The 17,186-nt window shown below is 33.1% G+C and overlaps 1 protein-coding gene across 2 annotated transcripts in view; it reads right to left on the bottom strand.

Moving 5' to 3' along the window:
* The window catches only part of LOC145295891 (uncharacterized), a 163,690-nt gene that overhangs the window by 12,307 nt on the left and 134,197 nt on the right, over positions 1-17,186 (bottom strand). For both annotated transcript variants that reach the window (XM_080141644.1, XM_080141645.1), the window contains exons 14-16: positions 11,462-11,569; positions 10,068-10,132; positions 605-676 (exon numbers count right to left, since the gene is read on the bottom strand). In XM_080141644.1, the coding sequence (XP_079997770.1) occupies positions 605-676; positions 10,068-10,132; positions 11,462-11,569 (245 nt within the window). The remainder of the gene's footprint in view (positions 1-604; positions 677-10,067; positions 10,133-11,461; positions 11,570-17,186) is intronic.

Genomic DNA, 17,186 nt, shown 5'->3' with positions numbered 1-17,186 from the left:
CGTCCATGTATGGAGTATTGTTATCACATTTGGGCTCGTGCTACTGCTACTAGTCTCACTGCTGGACAGGGTTCAAAAGAGAGTTACCAACTAAACTGTCATCTAAGCTTCAACCTCTGTCCCACCGATGAAATGTTGCATTCCTCTGCCTTTTTTACAAGTATTTTAATTGTGGATGCTCCGACGAACTACAAGCCCTTGTACCTCTTTGACGTAAATACCCCCGACAAACCCAACAAGCAGCAAAGTCCCCCTCCTACACAGTAGAGATCCCTATGTGAAAGAAAACCTACTTTAATAGTTTATTCCCTAGAACTGCTCGGCTCTGGAATTTCTTTCCGGGTTCCTGCTTTCCCAACTGTACTGACATGCAGAAGTTCATGTAATGTCAACAGACATCCTGCTGCTCAACTCCCTACATAGTATCCATGCAACTTATGTCCTGATAGTAGCCTACTACATCAAAGTGGCACTGTGCCTTGTTTGGGATGAAAATGTAATACAAAAAAAAACAAAAAAACTTGTCATATCTATTTTAACATAAATTACTTTCAAACATCAGCAATCATATAACAATATGATCCTCCTTTTTCTCCAAACTTACTTTTTTGCATGTATACCAGTGTCAATTGCTAACCGACAAGCTCGGAATATTTCAAACGAATAACGGCCCATCCTGAAAAAGAATTAAGCATGAATTTAGACAAGAAGAGAAAAAAATCGACAAAAAAAAAAAAAAAATATATATATATATATATATATAAATGATAATAAATTGAGTGTTTATACTTTGTATTTGGCTGCTAGTTTTGTTTTTCTATACATATATATACATATATATATGTAGACATATATATATACATATATATATATATGTATGTATACATATATATATACATATATATATGTATATATATATATATATGTATATATATATATACATATATATATATATATGTATATATATGATTGTTGAGCTGGATTAAATCCGACGATATGAAATAAAATGGAGGTGGAAGGGACCTGGATACTCAATGACCATCCCTCTTGAAGAAGCCCGCATAAATCGGGCGAAACGTTGAGTATCCAGGTCCTTCCACCTCCATTTTATTTCATGTATATATATATACATATATATATATATGTATATATATATATATATGTATATATATACATATAATATATATATATACCCACATATATATATATACATATATATATATACATATATATAATATATTATATATACATATATATATATATATATACATATATATATATATACATATATATATATATATATACATATATATATATACATATATATACATATATATATATATATACATATATATATATACATATATATATATATATACATATATATATACATATATATATATATATACATATATATATCATATATATATATATATACATATATATATATATATATATATATATATACAATATATATATAGAGAGAGAGGCCCTTAATTCTTGGACTGATGCATATCACTTCTGAACATACTGCATCACCAAGTGACATGATAGTAATTAAGGCTCCCATGATGGGCAAGTTGTCATCATTTACAGCGCGTAAACAGTGCCTAGTGTGAAGCAGATGTTTAGAGGTGCATATGAGATTGTTTAATATGTTCAGTCTGGCTGTACATGTCTGAGCTCCCGTGTCTGCCATTGCAGTCAATTGGGTGAGCAGGTGTCTCATATCTGTATGTATTAATTGTCCAAAGTACTCGTGGGCCTTTGTATTTAATGCAATTGTAATATTGATGAATGGGGGTGGCTCCGGACAGCCTGGTGCAAATTGATTATTGGTTCATGTACCATGTAGGATTCCCTCTTCTTCCTTCACTCATCTGAGCCATACAGTCATGGTTGATATGATTGAAGAATTCTCACTCTGGTCATCATTGGGGTTATCCTCCATTATGGCACTTAATGATGCCATGCCACGGCATGTACTTAAGAAGTGGTTCTCCCTGTCACATTTGCTCCAAGTGGGGCATCGTTTTCAATCTTTTGGATGTGCCTTGCACCCGCAACCCTTGCATATATCGTCATTATTTTTTATCTTATTTAGCAGTGGTAATTTTCTTGACAACACCGATTTGAATTGAGCGATTTGTGTGATCTCTGCCGGTCGGAAGTGGTTTGATGCTCTAGCAGTAGATTCCAGAGTCAAGAGACGTCGGGTTAAGTTGGCAGGGAAGTAATCTCTGCCAAAATTTTGCTCTAGTGTGAGGTGTCTTGTAATCCAGCAATGATTTGGGACTTAATCATGTCCTGAGAATGACGTTGTGCATTGTTGGTTACTTCAACTGCATAGTGTTTCAAAGGTGCAGAGAATTGCTTGTGATTTCAGTCGGGAAATGGAAGATGTAATAGTCTCCCCATCTCTGCTTCATCATAAAGAATTGTTGACGGTATACCTAAGGGTCGATGGCTTTCACTGAAACAGTTTTAAAATACCTGAGCAGTTGTCCTTCTGTGACGTTATTCAGTGCATGTAGACCAACAAAATTGAGTAGCATTTTATTAAGGGATCAATTGCATGCAGACTGTAGCTCATTTCGGGTTTTGGTAGGGTCGGTGAGCTGTATCATTTCCTTGTAGCATAGCCATGCATCTTGGAATATAACTGTTGTAGATCCGTGCTAGGGGGACACAAATGAAAGAAACCACAAGTAGTGTAAAGTGTATAAATATAATATGTATTTATCATAAAGAATATAGGAGCCACTAAAGTGGTATGAGAGGAACGTGTTCGTAGCATGCGGTTAAACATGGTATGAATGTTTCCGTTTAGTCTCTGAAAACAGTGATATTCATAGGACTGGTTGATTCCACTTAGTTCTGAAATAGGAGTGATTTGTACTCCACAACACCCCCCTCCCGAGCTTTTCATTCTCCTAGGATGATCATATAGCTCTTTTTCCTGAGGTTGCTCTCTATCGGGTTGGTTATTTTTTTTTTCCTGGAGGACCAGCGTTGTCTGGCTGCTTGCGGTGTTACCAAGTCAAACGTGTCATATATCTGGTCCATTATCTCTTCTTGTTCAACAGGAGATTGTCTTTCATAATCTGTTATACGTTTCTGAATTTGGTTTAAATGTTTTTTGCAAAAATATCTTGGACCTTCGATAATGTAGACCATCCGCCCAATCCTTTTCTGGACCTACCTAGTTCCCACATCATGCTATTATTTTTGTGTACCTGGAAAAATACCTTTTCACCAGGTAAACACCTCTTTTTAGGAACTATAATATTTGGTGATTTTACCTGTTTTGGCAAAAGTTTCTCAAAGACTGGCGATATTTTCCTTGCAAACATTAACTCTGCCGGCGACATCTTCGATGGAGTCCTTACATTTAGCATAATTTGGTAAACTTGTAAAAACTGCTGTAACACCTTTTCTGAGGGTGTTCTTTTAGCCTTCTTCAGGGCTTTTTTCAACGTGTCTACAAAGCTCTCTGCCTGACCGTTTGATCAGGGATGATAGGTTGGTGTCGTTATGTGGTTAACCTGGAAATCCTTGCAGAAGCTTTTAAAATCTGCTGAAGTGAATTGTGTGCCATTGTCTGAATCAACCACACCAAACCTAGCAAACAATTCATGAAGAGTACTGATTGTACATCGAAATACCTCAGGCCATTTTGAAAAACTGTCTACCATTATTAAATAATAGTTTCCATCCAGTGGGCCTGCATAATCTTCATGTATTCTTTGCCATGGGTGGTCTGCTTTAGGCCACGGGCTAAATTGTATTGGGGGCACTTTTGCAGCCAATGCACATCCCTTACACGACTTTACCGTGCCTTCTATATCAGTATTCATACTCTTCCAGTAAACATAGGACCTCATGAGGCTCTTCATTCGTGTAGTCCCAGCGTGCCCCATATGGAAATCCTTTAGAATTTTGTTTTGTAGTGTAGCTGAGATTACTACTCTTTCTCTGTACGACAGCACCTCATTGCACATAGAATAAGCTTCCACCGCCAATTCATCCGATTTAATTTTTTGTTTCATTTCTTTGATGAAACTATCTTCTTCAGCCTCTCTTATTATATCTTCCAAAGTGACGGTAGTTCTTTGATCGTATTACATAGTATTTGTGTATAGTCCTTTTCATTTTGTAGTGACGCTATTACTGTTTCTTGTAGCGGTTCCCTTGATTTCGGTGTGTGACTTAACTTCGCAGATGTAAGAAATTCCATACTAAAATCGTAATTCAGTAGAATGGTCCCCCATCTTTGCAGTCTGTTGGCTGTGTAATTTGGCAGACCTTTTTTAGAGCCAAAGATGGTTATAAGCAGCTTACGGTCAGTTTGCAATTTAAACTTACGATCATGTAAAAATCGGCTGAATTTTGTAACACCGAATATGATCCCCAGTGCTTCTTTTTCGATTTGGGAGTAATTCTTCTCAGCAGGAAGTAAAGTTCTTGACACATGGGCGATCGGCTTAGTGGACTCATCAGGCATCTTGTGTAGAATGCACGCCCCAATCCCATAAGAACTTGCGTCAGTTGCGACAATAATCTCTTGTTTCGGGTTGAAATGAGTCAGGAATAAATCTGACGTTGATACATCTTTTAATTTCTTAAACGCTGCCTTGCACTCTGGCGTCCAGTCTCATTTTTTGTCCTTTTTTTAATAGTACATTCAATGGCGCGCGCAATTTATGCATGTTCTTTATGAACGTTTGATAATAGTTCGCGAGCCCTAAAAAACTCTGCAATTATGAGGTTCTCGCATGTCTGGTATTTGTAGGTACGTCTTGCTTAAGTTTATTTTGGAAAAATATTTTCCGCCATTTAACTTAGAGAATATTTCGTCTAGGTTTGGTAGTGGGTAGTGATGGTCCTTGAGCGCCGCATTCAATCCAGTCAAAAAGTCTGTGCGTATCCTAATCTCTTTAGATTATTTTTCACGTATACGGTGGGGGCTGCCAACCCACAATAGGGGTCAAAATCCCAGTGTTAACTAGTCTTTCCAATTCTTTTTCAATTTTTTCCCTCGAAGCGAACGTTACACTCCATAGCTTTTTGAATATTGGTTTTGCTTCGTCCAGCAATTCGAATCTCGCCTTTATTTTTGTGCAGTACCCAAGCTTTTCAGAGAAAACACTTGGGAAAGATTTTTTTAGCTCTTTTTTGGGTTTGCCGACTTCGGCAGTTAGGTTTTCGACTTTGTTATAAAAATCACTCATTGGCGAGTCCCATAATTCAAATTCCTGAATCCAATCGGTCTCGAATAAGTTCATTGCATTCCTTAGAACGAAAACTTTTAGCTTTCTTTGTAATTCTTTTTAGTGACACATTAATAACTACCTCACCCTCAAAATTTATTTTTTCGCCAGTTACCGATCTTGCGATTTTATTCGTCTTTGTAATCGTGGGCTTTTCTATTCGCTTCCATGTGTGAAAATTTAGAAGTCCCGTCGACCAGTGAAAAGTTTATTTTAATAGACGTCTTTTTTAATTTGTGCAAATACTCGCTTTAGCCAATAAAATAAAATCATTTACTTTTGCAGGAGTTTTTTTTTTCTTTTTCCAATGCTGATGCTTTTTAACCATAAGCAACCATTTTAGCAAGACATGCTTTTTAGAATGACAAAGTTTTTTTTTGTACTTAATGAAAAGTTGGTCTCGTTAATTCAGTAATAATAATTCTCCACGCAATTCGTCTTATGAATTCTGTTTCAGCTCGTAGTTTACGTTTTAGTAGTATTTTTAACAGCAAAATAAGGTTTTGACGAAGTCTTTGTAAAATCCTTTTTTCGGAAAGAATTGTTGTCCTTTTTTTAAAGTATTCTTTATCCGTGGTTGTGTATTTTTACGCTCAAATGTATTTTTTCCCAACGTAGACAAGTAGTTTTACCCATTCTTCACCAAACTTTTGAAAAATAATTATTTTGAAGTTTCGAATTTCCCTCGAGTGTATGAAAAAATTATTTCGAATATCCGTGTGTGTGTTCTTTTTTCTTGAGTCCTTTTGGTCGTCAAATGCTGTCTTCCGATGACTGTTTTTTTAGAGTGAATTCGTTGCCCGAATATTCATAATTCAGTTGTTGTTAGCAATTATTGTAGATTGATCCGGGAAGTTCTTGAATCGTCCTAGTCAGCCAGTTGTTGTAGATCCGTGCTAGGGGGACACAAATGAAAGAAACCACAAGTAGTGTAAAGTGTATAAAATATAATATGTATTTATCATAAAGAATACAGGAGCCACTAAAGTGGTATGAGAGGAACGTGTTCGTAGCATGCGGTTAAACATGGTATGAATGTCTCAATTTAGTCTCTGAAACCAGTGGTATTCATAGGACTGGTTGATTCCACTTAGTTCTGAAATATGGATGATTTGTACCTCACAACAGTAAACCATCTATTATTCGATGAGTTCGGTTCAATAATTGGATGTATGGGTTTCACACGTGGATGGTGTAATAACAGGATGGGGGAGCATTGCTCAGTGGGCAAAATATGTGCTATGAGGTTCGTAATTTGTTCTTGCATAGCAAGCTGTTGTTGTTGCATTTGCAATATGAAAGTCATCGGGTCAACTTCAGTTTGTCTTGGAGGTTCGTTTGGGTTAGACATTTTGAGATATTATTAAAAGTTACTATGTGGTGCGGATGTGCCTCCTTTGGTTTTGTTGCGTTTTTTTCTTTTTTTTTTGTTCTCAACTTGGAATAAGATGTTGTATCTTCCTTTTATTTTTGTTTTAATCCGACTTCTGACACCATGTATAGTTAAGATATAGGAATATTACATAACGAGGAATGACAACAGGGCACAAGCATTTGGCTATTCATCTACGGAGTGCATGAGATCTTTTATTGACTCGCCATGCAGTCACTCCTCTCCTTCACTCGTGAAGAGCTCGGGTCAAGTATAGATAACTCAGAATTAAGTTAACAGTTTTGATTTTATATCTCGTTTCTTCTTCTACAGTTATTTCTGATGTTTGTATTATGTTATTATGTTTGTATTACAGTTGTATTATGTTATTATGTTTGTATTACAGTTGTATTATGTTATGTTTGTATTACAGTTGTATTATGTTATTATGTTTGTCTTACAGTTGTAATATGTTATTATGTTTGTATTACAGTTGTATTATGTTATTCCGTTTGTATTACAGTTGTATTGTGTTATTCTGTTTGTATTACAGTTGTATTATGTTATTATGTTTGTATTACAGTTGTATTATGTTATTATGTTTGTATTATGTTATTATTTTTGTATTACAGTTGTAATATGTTATTATGTTTGTATTATATTATGTTTGTATTACAGTTGTATTATGTTATCATGTTTGTATTATGTTATTATGTTTGTATTACAGTTGTATTATGTTATTATGTTTGTATTACAGTTGTAATATGTTATTATGTTTGTATTATGTTATTATTTTTTTATTACAGTTGTAATATGTCATTATGTTTGTATTATGTTATTATGTTTGTATTACAGTTGTATTATGTTAGTATGCCTGTATTACAGTTGTATTATGTTATTATGTTTGTGTTACAGTTGTATTATGTTATTATGTTTGTGTTACAGTTGTATTATGTTATGTTTGTATTTCAGTTGTATTATGTTATTATGTTTGTATTATGTTATTTTTTGTATTACAGTTGAAATATGTTATTATGTTTGTATTATGTTGTCATGTTTGTATTACAGTTGTATTATTTTATGATATCTGTATTACAGTTGTATTATGTTATTATGTTTGTCTTAGAGTTGTTTTATGTTATTATATTTGTATTACAGTTGTATTATGTTATTATATTTGTATTACAGTTGTATTATGTTTTTATGTTTGTATTAGAGTTGTATTAAGCTATTATGTTTGCGTTACAGTTGTATTATGTTATTATGTTTGTATTACAGTTGTATTATGCTAATATATTTGTCTTACAGTTGTATTATGTTTTTATGGTTGTATTACAGTTGTATTATTTTATTATGTTTGTATTAAAGTTGTATTATGTTATTATGTTTGTATTACAATTGTATTATGTTATGTTTGTATTACAGTTGTATTATGTTAATATATTTGTCTTACAGTTGTATTATGTTTTTATGGTTGTATTACAGTTGTATTATTTTATCATGTTTGTCTTAGAGTTGTATTATGTTGTTATGTTTGTAATATGTGTGTGATATAAGATACGGGTTAGTTAAATATTATTTAAAATGTAGTTATGTACGTTTTTGTTAATTATTATCAGTGGCCAAGTATGTTTTATTATTTTTTCTATTCGTTTGTCATAGTTGGTTTATTGGATCAAGACAAGAATAAGGACCCCAATCGACCAAGAAAAACACAAGAACAGATTTCGATCGACACTAGTTTGACCTTGATCTTTTACACATGCACATGGCCTCTGTTAAAAATTATAAAATAACAGACTTGTTCAGATTCTACGATTAAATTTTTTATGCAGAGTGAGTTTTTCTTTTAGTTTTTTTGTTTGTTTGTTAGTTTTATCAAACAGTTTAGGTCAAAATGCGATAAAGTACCAACTAAGACTTAACTTCTAAAAATTAATTTTTAGGGTTATTTAGCTTTGTTTTGAATGAATATCACATTTAAAACTGTCCTTAACAAGAAGTTTTTATGATATAGAGGCCTTTATTATCCAAAGTATTCGATATTGTTTTCACTGGTCGCCATGTTTGATTTTTTGCATGCTCTCATTCCATTTATTTTAGTTGGTACTCTATCGCATTTTGACCTAAAACTTTTTAATAAAACTATTTGAACTAAAACGTTTTAATGGCCGGCATTTAATTATTTTTAATAAGAATAAACTCGTTATTCCAATCCACGGTGTCCCATTTTGGGAGGAATAATCTCTCCGAAATGAAACATTCTGGAATTATATTTTTATTTAAAATAAAAACATTTATTTAAATGTATTTTGTTTAAATATGTTTTGTTCCTTAAATTAAAAACTTGTATTTGGTTTAAATAGTTTTATCAACAGTTTTATAAATATATGAATAAAGAACACACTCTTTGGTTCAAATAGTTTTATTAAAATGTTTTGTAAATATATATAAAAATTAAAAAAAACGCACTCTACATAAAAAATAAATCTTGGCCGTGGAAATTTAAACATGTGCTGTTTCTTATTTTATTTTTCTAAGACACGTTAAAATTTATAAATTCATCTGCGCGGGAATTACAGCATTCACCCACATCAAACCTCTTGGGTAAAAAAGCAGGACACTTGAGAAACGGTCGACGTAGTTGTAAGCACGTTTTTTCCTAAAAAATATGAATTTTTGACCAATCAGAGCTCGATTTAAAAACCTTATTTTTTACAAGCCTCTGGGAGCCTCTAAAGAAATATAAAAAGTAAGAAGAACTTTTCTTGTCAGAGAGGGACATCAGACACCAGCAGAAAGACAAGTGGCAAGCCGAACGCTCGCCGAACGCTCGCCGAGCGAATTCAGTAGCTGAAATAAGAGCTTTTCTCGCACGTCAAAGAACATTGCTTGGCTCTCTCTTTCTCTTACTTCGCCACAACACATAGTCGGACTCTTTCTCTCACGCTCTCAAGTCTTCACCTTCTTCCTCCCTTCCTTTTTTCATACAGACTGCCACCTTTGCGCACACTAAAAAAGTATTTTTTTTCTATGAATGAAAATAAACAAAAGTTTGTTTTACATTATTTGGTAGTGTATTTCTTTTTATGTCTTTGTTTCGGAGGACATATGCAAGTCCAACAAACACATCTGTTATTTTATATTCGTTTACAGAGACCATCTGTGTGTGCTAAAGTTCAGGTCAACCCGGTGTCGATCAATATCTGTTATTTTGTTTTTCTCGGTCGATTGGGGTCCTTATCCTTGTCTTGATCTGGTTTATTTCGTAGTTTGATTTTGTTAAAAAAATTTTCTTGCTAACAAAGTTTGGATGTTAAATTACAAAATTAAGATTATTTTGACTTTTTAGGATGAAAATATAAAAAAAATCATTAAAAAAATGACAAATTCGCAGTTTTGAGATACGTTACAGCAAAACTTACAAGTCATAATCTGTCTCGTAAAGACCCATTTCTTCGCCGAGATATTCTGAATACAAACCCCATCCCTAGTAAAAGAAAAAGGCAAACATCACAAAAAGGCATACAAAAATGGATTGTTATTTTTTGTACATAAAAACAAAGTTTTTTTTAGCCCTTCACGATCTGAATTATGATGTAGATGATTTAAAAACTATTTATTGTTAATTTTAGTTACTTTAAAGAGTAATAATACTATGATTGTAATTGTATTTTTGAGATGAGGTGTTTTCATTTATTGAGATTGTCGGACTGACTTCCTCATCTTGGTTGTTATAGTCACAACGTTTCAGCCGTTTTGCCCTCCGGCCTTCATCAGGTGTTTTTTTTTTGTATTGAACTGGGGAATCGTCTGTTAGGAGTCTCGAACCCAACCCTTTATTATTATTACGGGAGTACCGTGTTCGGACTCCAGCTAGGCTTTGGGACATAGTTGCTGATTCTCTGTTTTGAATGTTACTCTTTCACTGCCTTCGTTCAGGATTGAACTCAGCACCTTTGGGTAACTGTAAACTTTGATACTCCTAACAAACGGTTCCCCAGTTCTATACAAAAACACCTGATGAAGGCCGGAGGGCAAAACGGTCGAAACGTTGTGACTATAACAACCAAGATGAGGAAGTCAGTCCGACAATCTCAATAAATAATACTATGATTGTCTTAAATATTGTCTTAAATACTATGATTGTCTTCAAACTGGAAAAATTATGAAGTTTTATAGCTACATTTTTGCATTTTGATTATTATATATAGTACTTGAAAAAAAGTGTGCTTATGACAACAAACAAAATCTTCCATTCTCTGACAATTGGGATCAAAATTGAAAAAATCGTTATATATTTTGTACATTCATCTTAGTTTATTTTTAATCAGTTCATATGCGTGTCATGTTGGTACAGTTACAACGTCACCAGCTTTGAATGCTACAGTTTTGCTTTTGGGTTCGATTCTAGCTGACGACACCCGAATACTTTTTTTACTTTTGAAATCATGACTATATAATTATATAAACGAAATCTGGACAAACTAAAATATCATATATATTTAAGGTATTTTACAACCGGGTAAACTCGTCCCCCCCCCCCGCTAGTATTATGTAAAAATATAATTTTGGGGTGTGGTCGAATGTTTAAATGCAATACTTTTTTTTGTCGTGATAGCTTCTTAATTTGGAAAATAGCATTTGAATTCTTCAGTTGTTATACATGTCTGTGTTAACTATTTTTGATCAGATGAAAAGCTGAAAAATTCAATACACATCACGTGATTGTATTAAAAATGCAAAAAAAAAAATTAAATTAAAAATTTGAAATTAAAAAAAAATTGAAATATTCGTGGATGTAAAAGTTTTTACTTACCTCGAGATAAGCCGTATTGAATGGAAATTGGAAAGGGATCAAGAAATAGTTATCAATCACCGATTTTGACTTCCACAATGGCATGTCAGACACACGGGAGTAACTCCGCTAACAATCAAAAGACATATACATTATTCAATAAAAAAACAACAACAACAATAGAATTAAATTGTCATGTTAAAATGTTAAAAAATGAAATACCAATAATTACAATGAAATTAGAACTGTCAGACTAAAAGGTGTTACATGATAAAGGCTGTCCCCTTTTCATGTAAGTATAAAAATAGAGAGATTTAGTTAAAATGAAAATGAAATAGCATAGGCGAAATTCGAACCTCGTAATTTAGGTTTAGAAATAGATTACGTGTGAGAATTAGAAAATGGAATGTAAACCAAACGATTGTTTAGAATAGAGATAAAATATTTCAAGAAAAGAATGTGCACTGTCAATTTTGTTATGAAAATTTAATTGAAAGAATGCAGCTATAAAATACTGTTTTTAACATATTGGAAAAATAGGTTACTGAGTATAGGTTAAAATTCCTTTTGTAAAAAAAGGAAAAGTTTTGGACACGCATGTTCAGAACACGTGAAAGAAGGCACATGTTTTAACATGTGTATGACGTCATGGAAAATAGAAAGTTCTAGAAATAGATAGAAAAACTTGAGAGTTGAGCAGACAGAAGCAGAGTGAGAAACTCAGAGAGGGTCTGGGAATTCGAACGTCTAGAAGCGAGACGGTCACTTTGAAACTTAATATGTGAAGCTTTGAATTCTTGATGATGAAAACCACGGCCGGTCGTCAGAAGAAATAAACCATCAGGTGTTTTTGTAAACGTCGTCTTTGTGTTGTGATTCCAGAAAAAGGTAAAGTGAATTGTTATTATATGTCTATATGTCTGTGTTATAAAATGTCATGACATACACATCTCATATCGACACTGTGAACTCTACATCTCATATCAACACTAAGACTGTCTGAACACTATCTCCTCACTCTAAGAGCTTTCTTCTTCTACACGTCTAAGTATGAACAGTTTTAATATATATGAATCGCTTCATAACAGAAACAACAACATTCATTATAAAACGAACAATCTCCCTTAGAACAATCTCTCTTTCAACATCTCTCTAAGACTAATAAGACTCAAAGACTCTTTCTCTGAATAAGACCCCTATATAACAAAAGGCGCGACGGTGTGAAGCTACAAATATTGAAAAACACGAATATAAAAAAAACATACTACATAGGGGAAATCGCATTTGATAAAAAAAAGAAGAATGTAAAAAATATTTGTATGATTTTTTCAATTAGACTGTCATATTCCTTCATGGAATATAAATATTACTATTTTATATACTATTATTTATATACTATATTATTACTATTTTATATAGATTGCTGGGCATATATATATATATATATATATATATATATATATATATGCGTGTGTGTGTATATCTATGTGTCTATATGGATCTATATAATTATATTTTAGGTAATTATGTATACGTGTGCACTTGTATGTATATGTCTGTGTATGTATGCATCTAATTCTTACTGGAGATCTATATATCCACGTATATGTATATATATATATCGGATGGGTGTGTGTATGTTTATGTATGTGTGAGCATGTACTTATATCTGTATATATATATGCGAGTGTATATATGTGTATGAGAGTTGCGTGTATGTGTGTATATGTCTGCATGTAGACCCATATACATCTGCATAGACATTGTTTTTATATGTATGTACCTATGTGTCTACACATTGGTCTGTAATATGTATGTATATGTATTATACGCTGTTATGCGTGCGTCAACGTCTGTATTAACTCTTAACTGTTTAAAAACAACCCACTATGAAATGAACAACGACCATGTAACCCTGTAACTGTCAAAAATGACAGCCGTACTAACACCCTTCCCTCTCCTTCTCCATCTCCCTCCATTTCCTCCCATCTATCTCTCTCCTTCTCTCGCTCCCTCTCACCTAATTAATATATATATATATATATATATATATATATATATATATATATATATATATATATATATATATATATATATATGATGATGATGGACTCTCCCGTCGATTTCGACGTATGAGGTTCGGACCCATATTTCTAAAACTCATTTATGCTGTTGCCTCTGATGACTTTTTAGTCCAGCAAGGGACTTGCAAACAAGGCCACAAATAGAACATGAATATGGATTTAACGCTGCAGATATTGGTGCGGCTGCTTGTCGTTTTGCTCTTACTCTGTTTTCTTTCAGTTGCCTTAAGCTTTCAGATTGAAACCTCTAGAGACCTTCAAAACACCTTGATCTCCATCCTTTTCGGCCATTCACCTCATCTTCAAGACTCCTGTATGGTATGCTCACTGCAGACAAGTTACTCTTCAACTTGTCCTTGTACCTAAGCCAAGGACGTCCGACAATATATATATATATATATATATATATATATATATATATATATAAACTGCGTCAATCGCTTTATTGCAGATTAATAAAATATCAACATTTTACTTAATATACGTCACAACAAAATGGAAATTATATTATCAAACGACTGCTTTAAGGTTAATTATTTAAACAAAAACTTATTCAAATTCATGTGATATTCACGAAGTTATAACATTTTATTCTTTATCGTGGAATTTCCACTGTCCATCACTTTATTGCAGGTCTCTTAAAATGTTGTTTTAGGGCAAAATACAATGTCTTATCATGCGAACTTTATTTTTTATTATATGTTTCTGTCAAAGAATAATGAGAAAAAGCACATCCTATGTGCCAAGCCTCAAAGAAATGAATTAATTTTCGACATATCCACCATTATTTAAATAACTTAAAACAACCTTTGGTCTCCTGGGGAAGTCAATTGTTTTATCTCAAAAGGAGTTATGGCTCTAGCAATATCAACTATGTTCTCCACAAGGCATACTTTTGAAGTAAATTGCTCTCCTACCTCATAAACTCTTCTTTTTAATATTGATCAGAGATATTCAATGGGGTTAAAGTCTGGAGAACACGGTGGTTAGGTCATGAGAGTTTCTTCAAAGAAGCCCATAGATTCAAGGAAGGCTGCAGTCGTCCTAGCAAAATGGGATGGTGCATTGTCATGCATAAAAATCATCTGAAAGCGACGTGACAATGGTAGGTCATCTAGCCATGGTGACAAATGTTTATTCAAAAAGGTTGTGTACGCATTGATGGTAAGTTTTACACCCTCTGGAACTCGGAATAGTCCAACCAACTTATCTTTAATGATTCTCGCCCAAAACATGATGACTCCACCTCCTCGTTGGCGTTGAACTCTGTAAGGGGTTGGAGTTTAGTTCGAGTTCCGAACTTTGGCCCATCCATCCAGACCGTCAAGAGTAGCATGGGTCTCATCTGTAAATAGGACATGTTGGAAATCCATTTTCATGTAATTCTGTACCCAAGCCTTTCATTTTTCCCTATGTTGTTTGCTCAATGGAGGCCTTGGAATAGATTTGATGTTCTTTGCGATCTCATTCAACACATTACATCAGGCCTGTCTGGATCTTGAAGCTATTCCAGCTCTTGCAAAAATGAAAGCACTAGTGCTGTTTGGGTTTCGGTTGACATCCCTATGAATTTTCCGAATATCACGATGTGAAAGGTTTCTCCTGGTGCCCTTATCCTTTCTGGATTTGGGTGTTGGGATTGTTCACGAATGAAGCCAAAGTTCTTAGATCCCGTTCCAGCTCCATAGCTAAATCTTTGATAAAGAATCCTTCTGCGATCCCAGCAACAATCCTTTCCTTTTCGATAACCGTTAATCGCCTCTTTTTTGGCATTTTAAAATCCTGCAATAAAGCGATGGACAGTATAAATTACTTGATAATAAATAAAATATAACTTTGTGAAGCTCGCATGGATTTGAATAAAATTTGGGGAAATAACTAACCTTAAAACAGTCATTTGATGATACAATTTTCATTTGTGTGTGATCAATATTTAGTAAAATTTTGATATTTTACTAATCTGCAATAAAGCGATTGACACAGTTTATATATATTTACATTCAAGCAAATATTATTAAATGCAACGGAGACGCTTTGCTTTACGATACTTGTTTTTTTAATTTTTCGAGTTTCCGTATAATCTTCTTTGTATCAAAAGCAAAAATATGAATAAAATATCTATAAAAGTGAACGTGTGTGTGTGTGTGTCTGTGTGTGTGTGTACATTTCCCGACGCAATAACTCTGTCAATTTTAAGTCTACAGACTCGAAATCTGATATACAAGGTACTGAGATTTGGGAAAATCGACGTGATTGGTTTGTGGCCAGAAATTTGGCTGTTAAAAGGTCAAAGTTCAACGATTTGACCGTTGAGAACTCTACCAAACTCCTCCGACAATTTTGGGTCTACGCACTTGAACTTTTAGATAAAGGTTTCGTGGATATGGATCTAACTTAATAACTTGATTTGAGCTCAAAACAGCAAATCATAGAGGGTCAAAATATTGGTCAAAGTTAAAAAAATTGACCGTTTTTTTTTTTTTGCTGCTCAGCATACACCTCCAAACACCCGGGCAATGCCGGGCACCCATGCTAGTATATATATATATATATATATATATATATATATATATATATATATATATATATATACATTTATATATATGCATATATATATATAAATGTATATACATTTATATATATGCATATATATATATATAAATGTATATACATTTATATATATGCATATATATATACATACATATATATATATAAATGTATATACATTTATATATATACATATATATACATATATATATATGTGTGTGTGTGTGTGTGTGTGTATTGTTACAATACATATTGATTCCGTTGAGAAGGGTGGAAAAACGGACGTAACAAATTGATAAATAAATATTCATAACAAAAATGACACTGAAACATATGGATGGGGTAATCTCATTCTCAAGACACAAAAAATGACGAACGACAAACACATGTGAAAACAACAGAGACGACATCAGTATAATTTTTATTACAATTTCATTCATAATCAATTTTTATTAATTAAAAATTATTATGAATGTAACTAAAGGAAGAAAATAAAACAAAAGAGAAGATAATCAATTTTTTAGGCAAGAGACTTATTTTTAAATCAAATCCACTGAGCGAAAAATATTGGGGGGGGGGGAGAAGAGGAGTTTTTGTTTTTTTGTTTTTCGTTTTTTCCTTATCTGCGACAATGTCAGTTCATACTTCTTTTGGTTGAGAAATATTTTTCATTTATTTCTTATCCTTTCATGACTGCTTTCCATAGCAACCATGTCGCTTCAGCGACTGCTGTTGCTACTAATTCACCACTCTCGCGAAAAGAGAAGTAACAAGTGAAACAGAAAGAATGAAAGGGAGATAATTGGGAGATTTTATTGAAAGCAGACGAGTGCCGTACATTGTTATTACATATGTATATGCTATGTTTATGGGGGCAAAAAAAAAAAAGACTGAAATTAAACAACGAAAAGTGAATTTTCTGGAAGCCTGGAAAAATCATGTGTTACAATAGAAAAATGCGAGCATGAAAAGTAATATGGTTAAGCTTAAACATGGAAAAGTAAAGGACTAGTTGTTTAAACTGGAAAAGAAATGGACAAAATATTCTAGTAAAAATATAATAAATTTATAATTTAAAATATTGCAGCATTAAGAATTGATTATATAATGTTATA

Source organism: Euprymna scolopes, chromosome 16 (assembly GCF_053919585.1).
Source record: "Euprymna scolopes isolate OS-2025 chromosome 16, ASM5391958v1, whole genome shotgun sequence".
Lineage (NCBI taxonomy): Eukaryota > Metazoa > Mollusca > Cephalopoda > Sepiida > Sepiolidae > Euprymna > Euprymna scolopes.
This window is presented reverse-complemented; position numbering and strand designations above follow the sequence as displayed.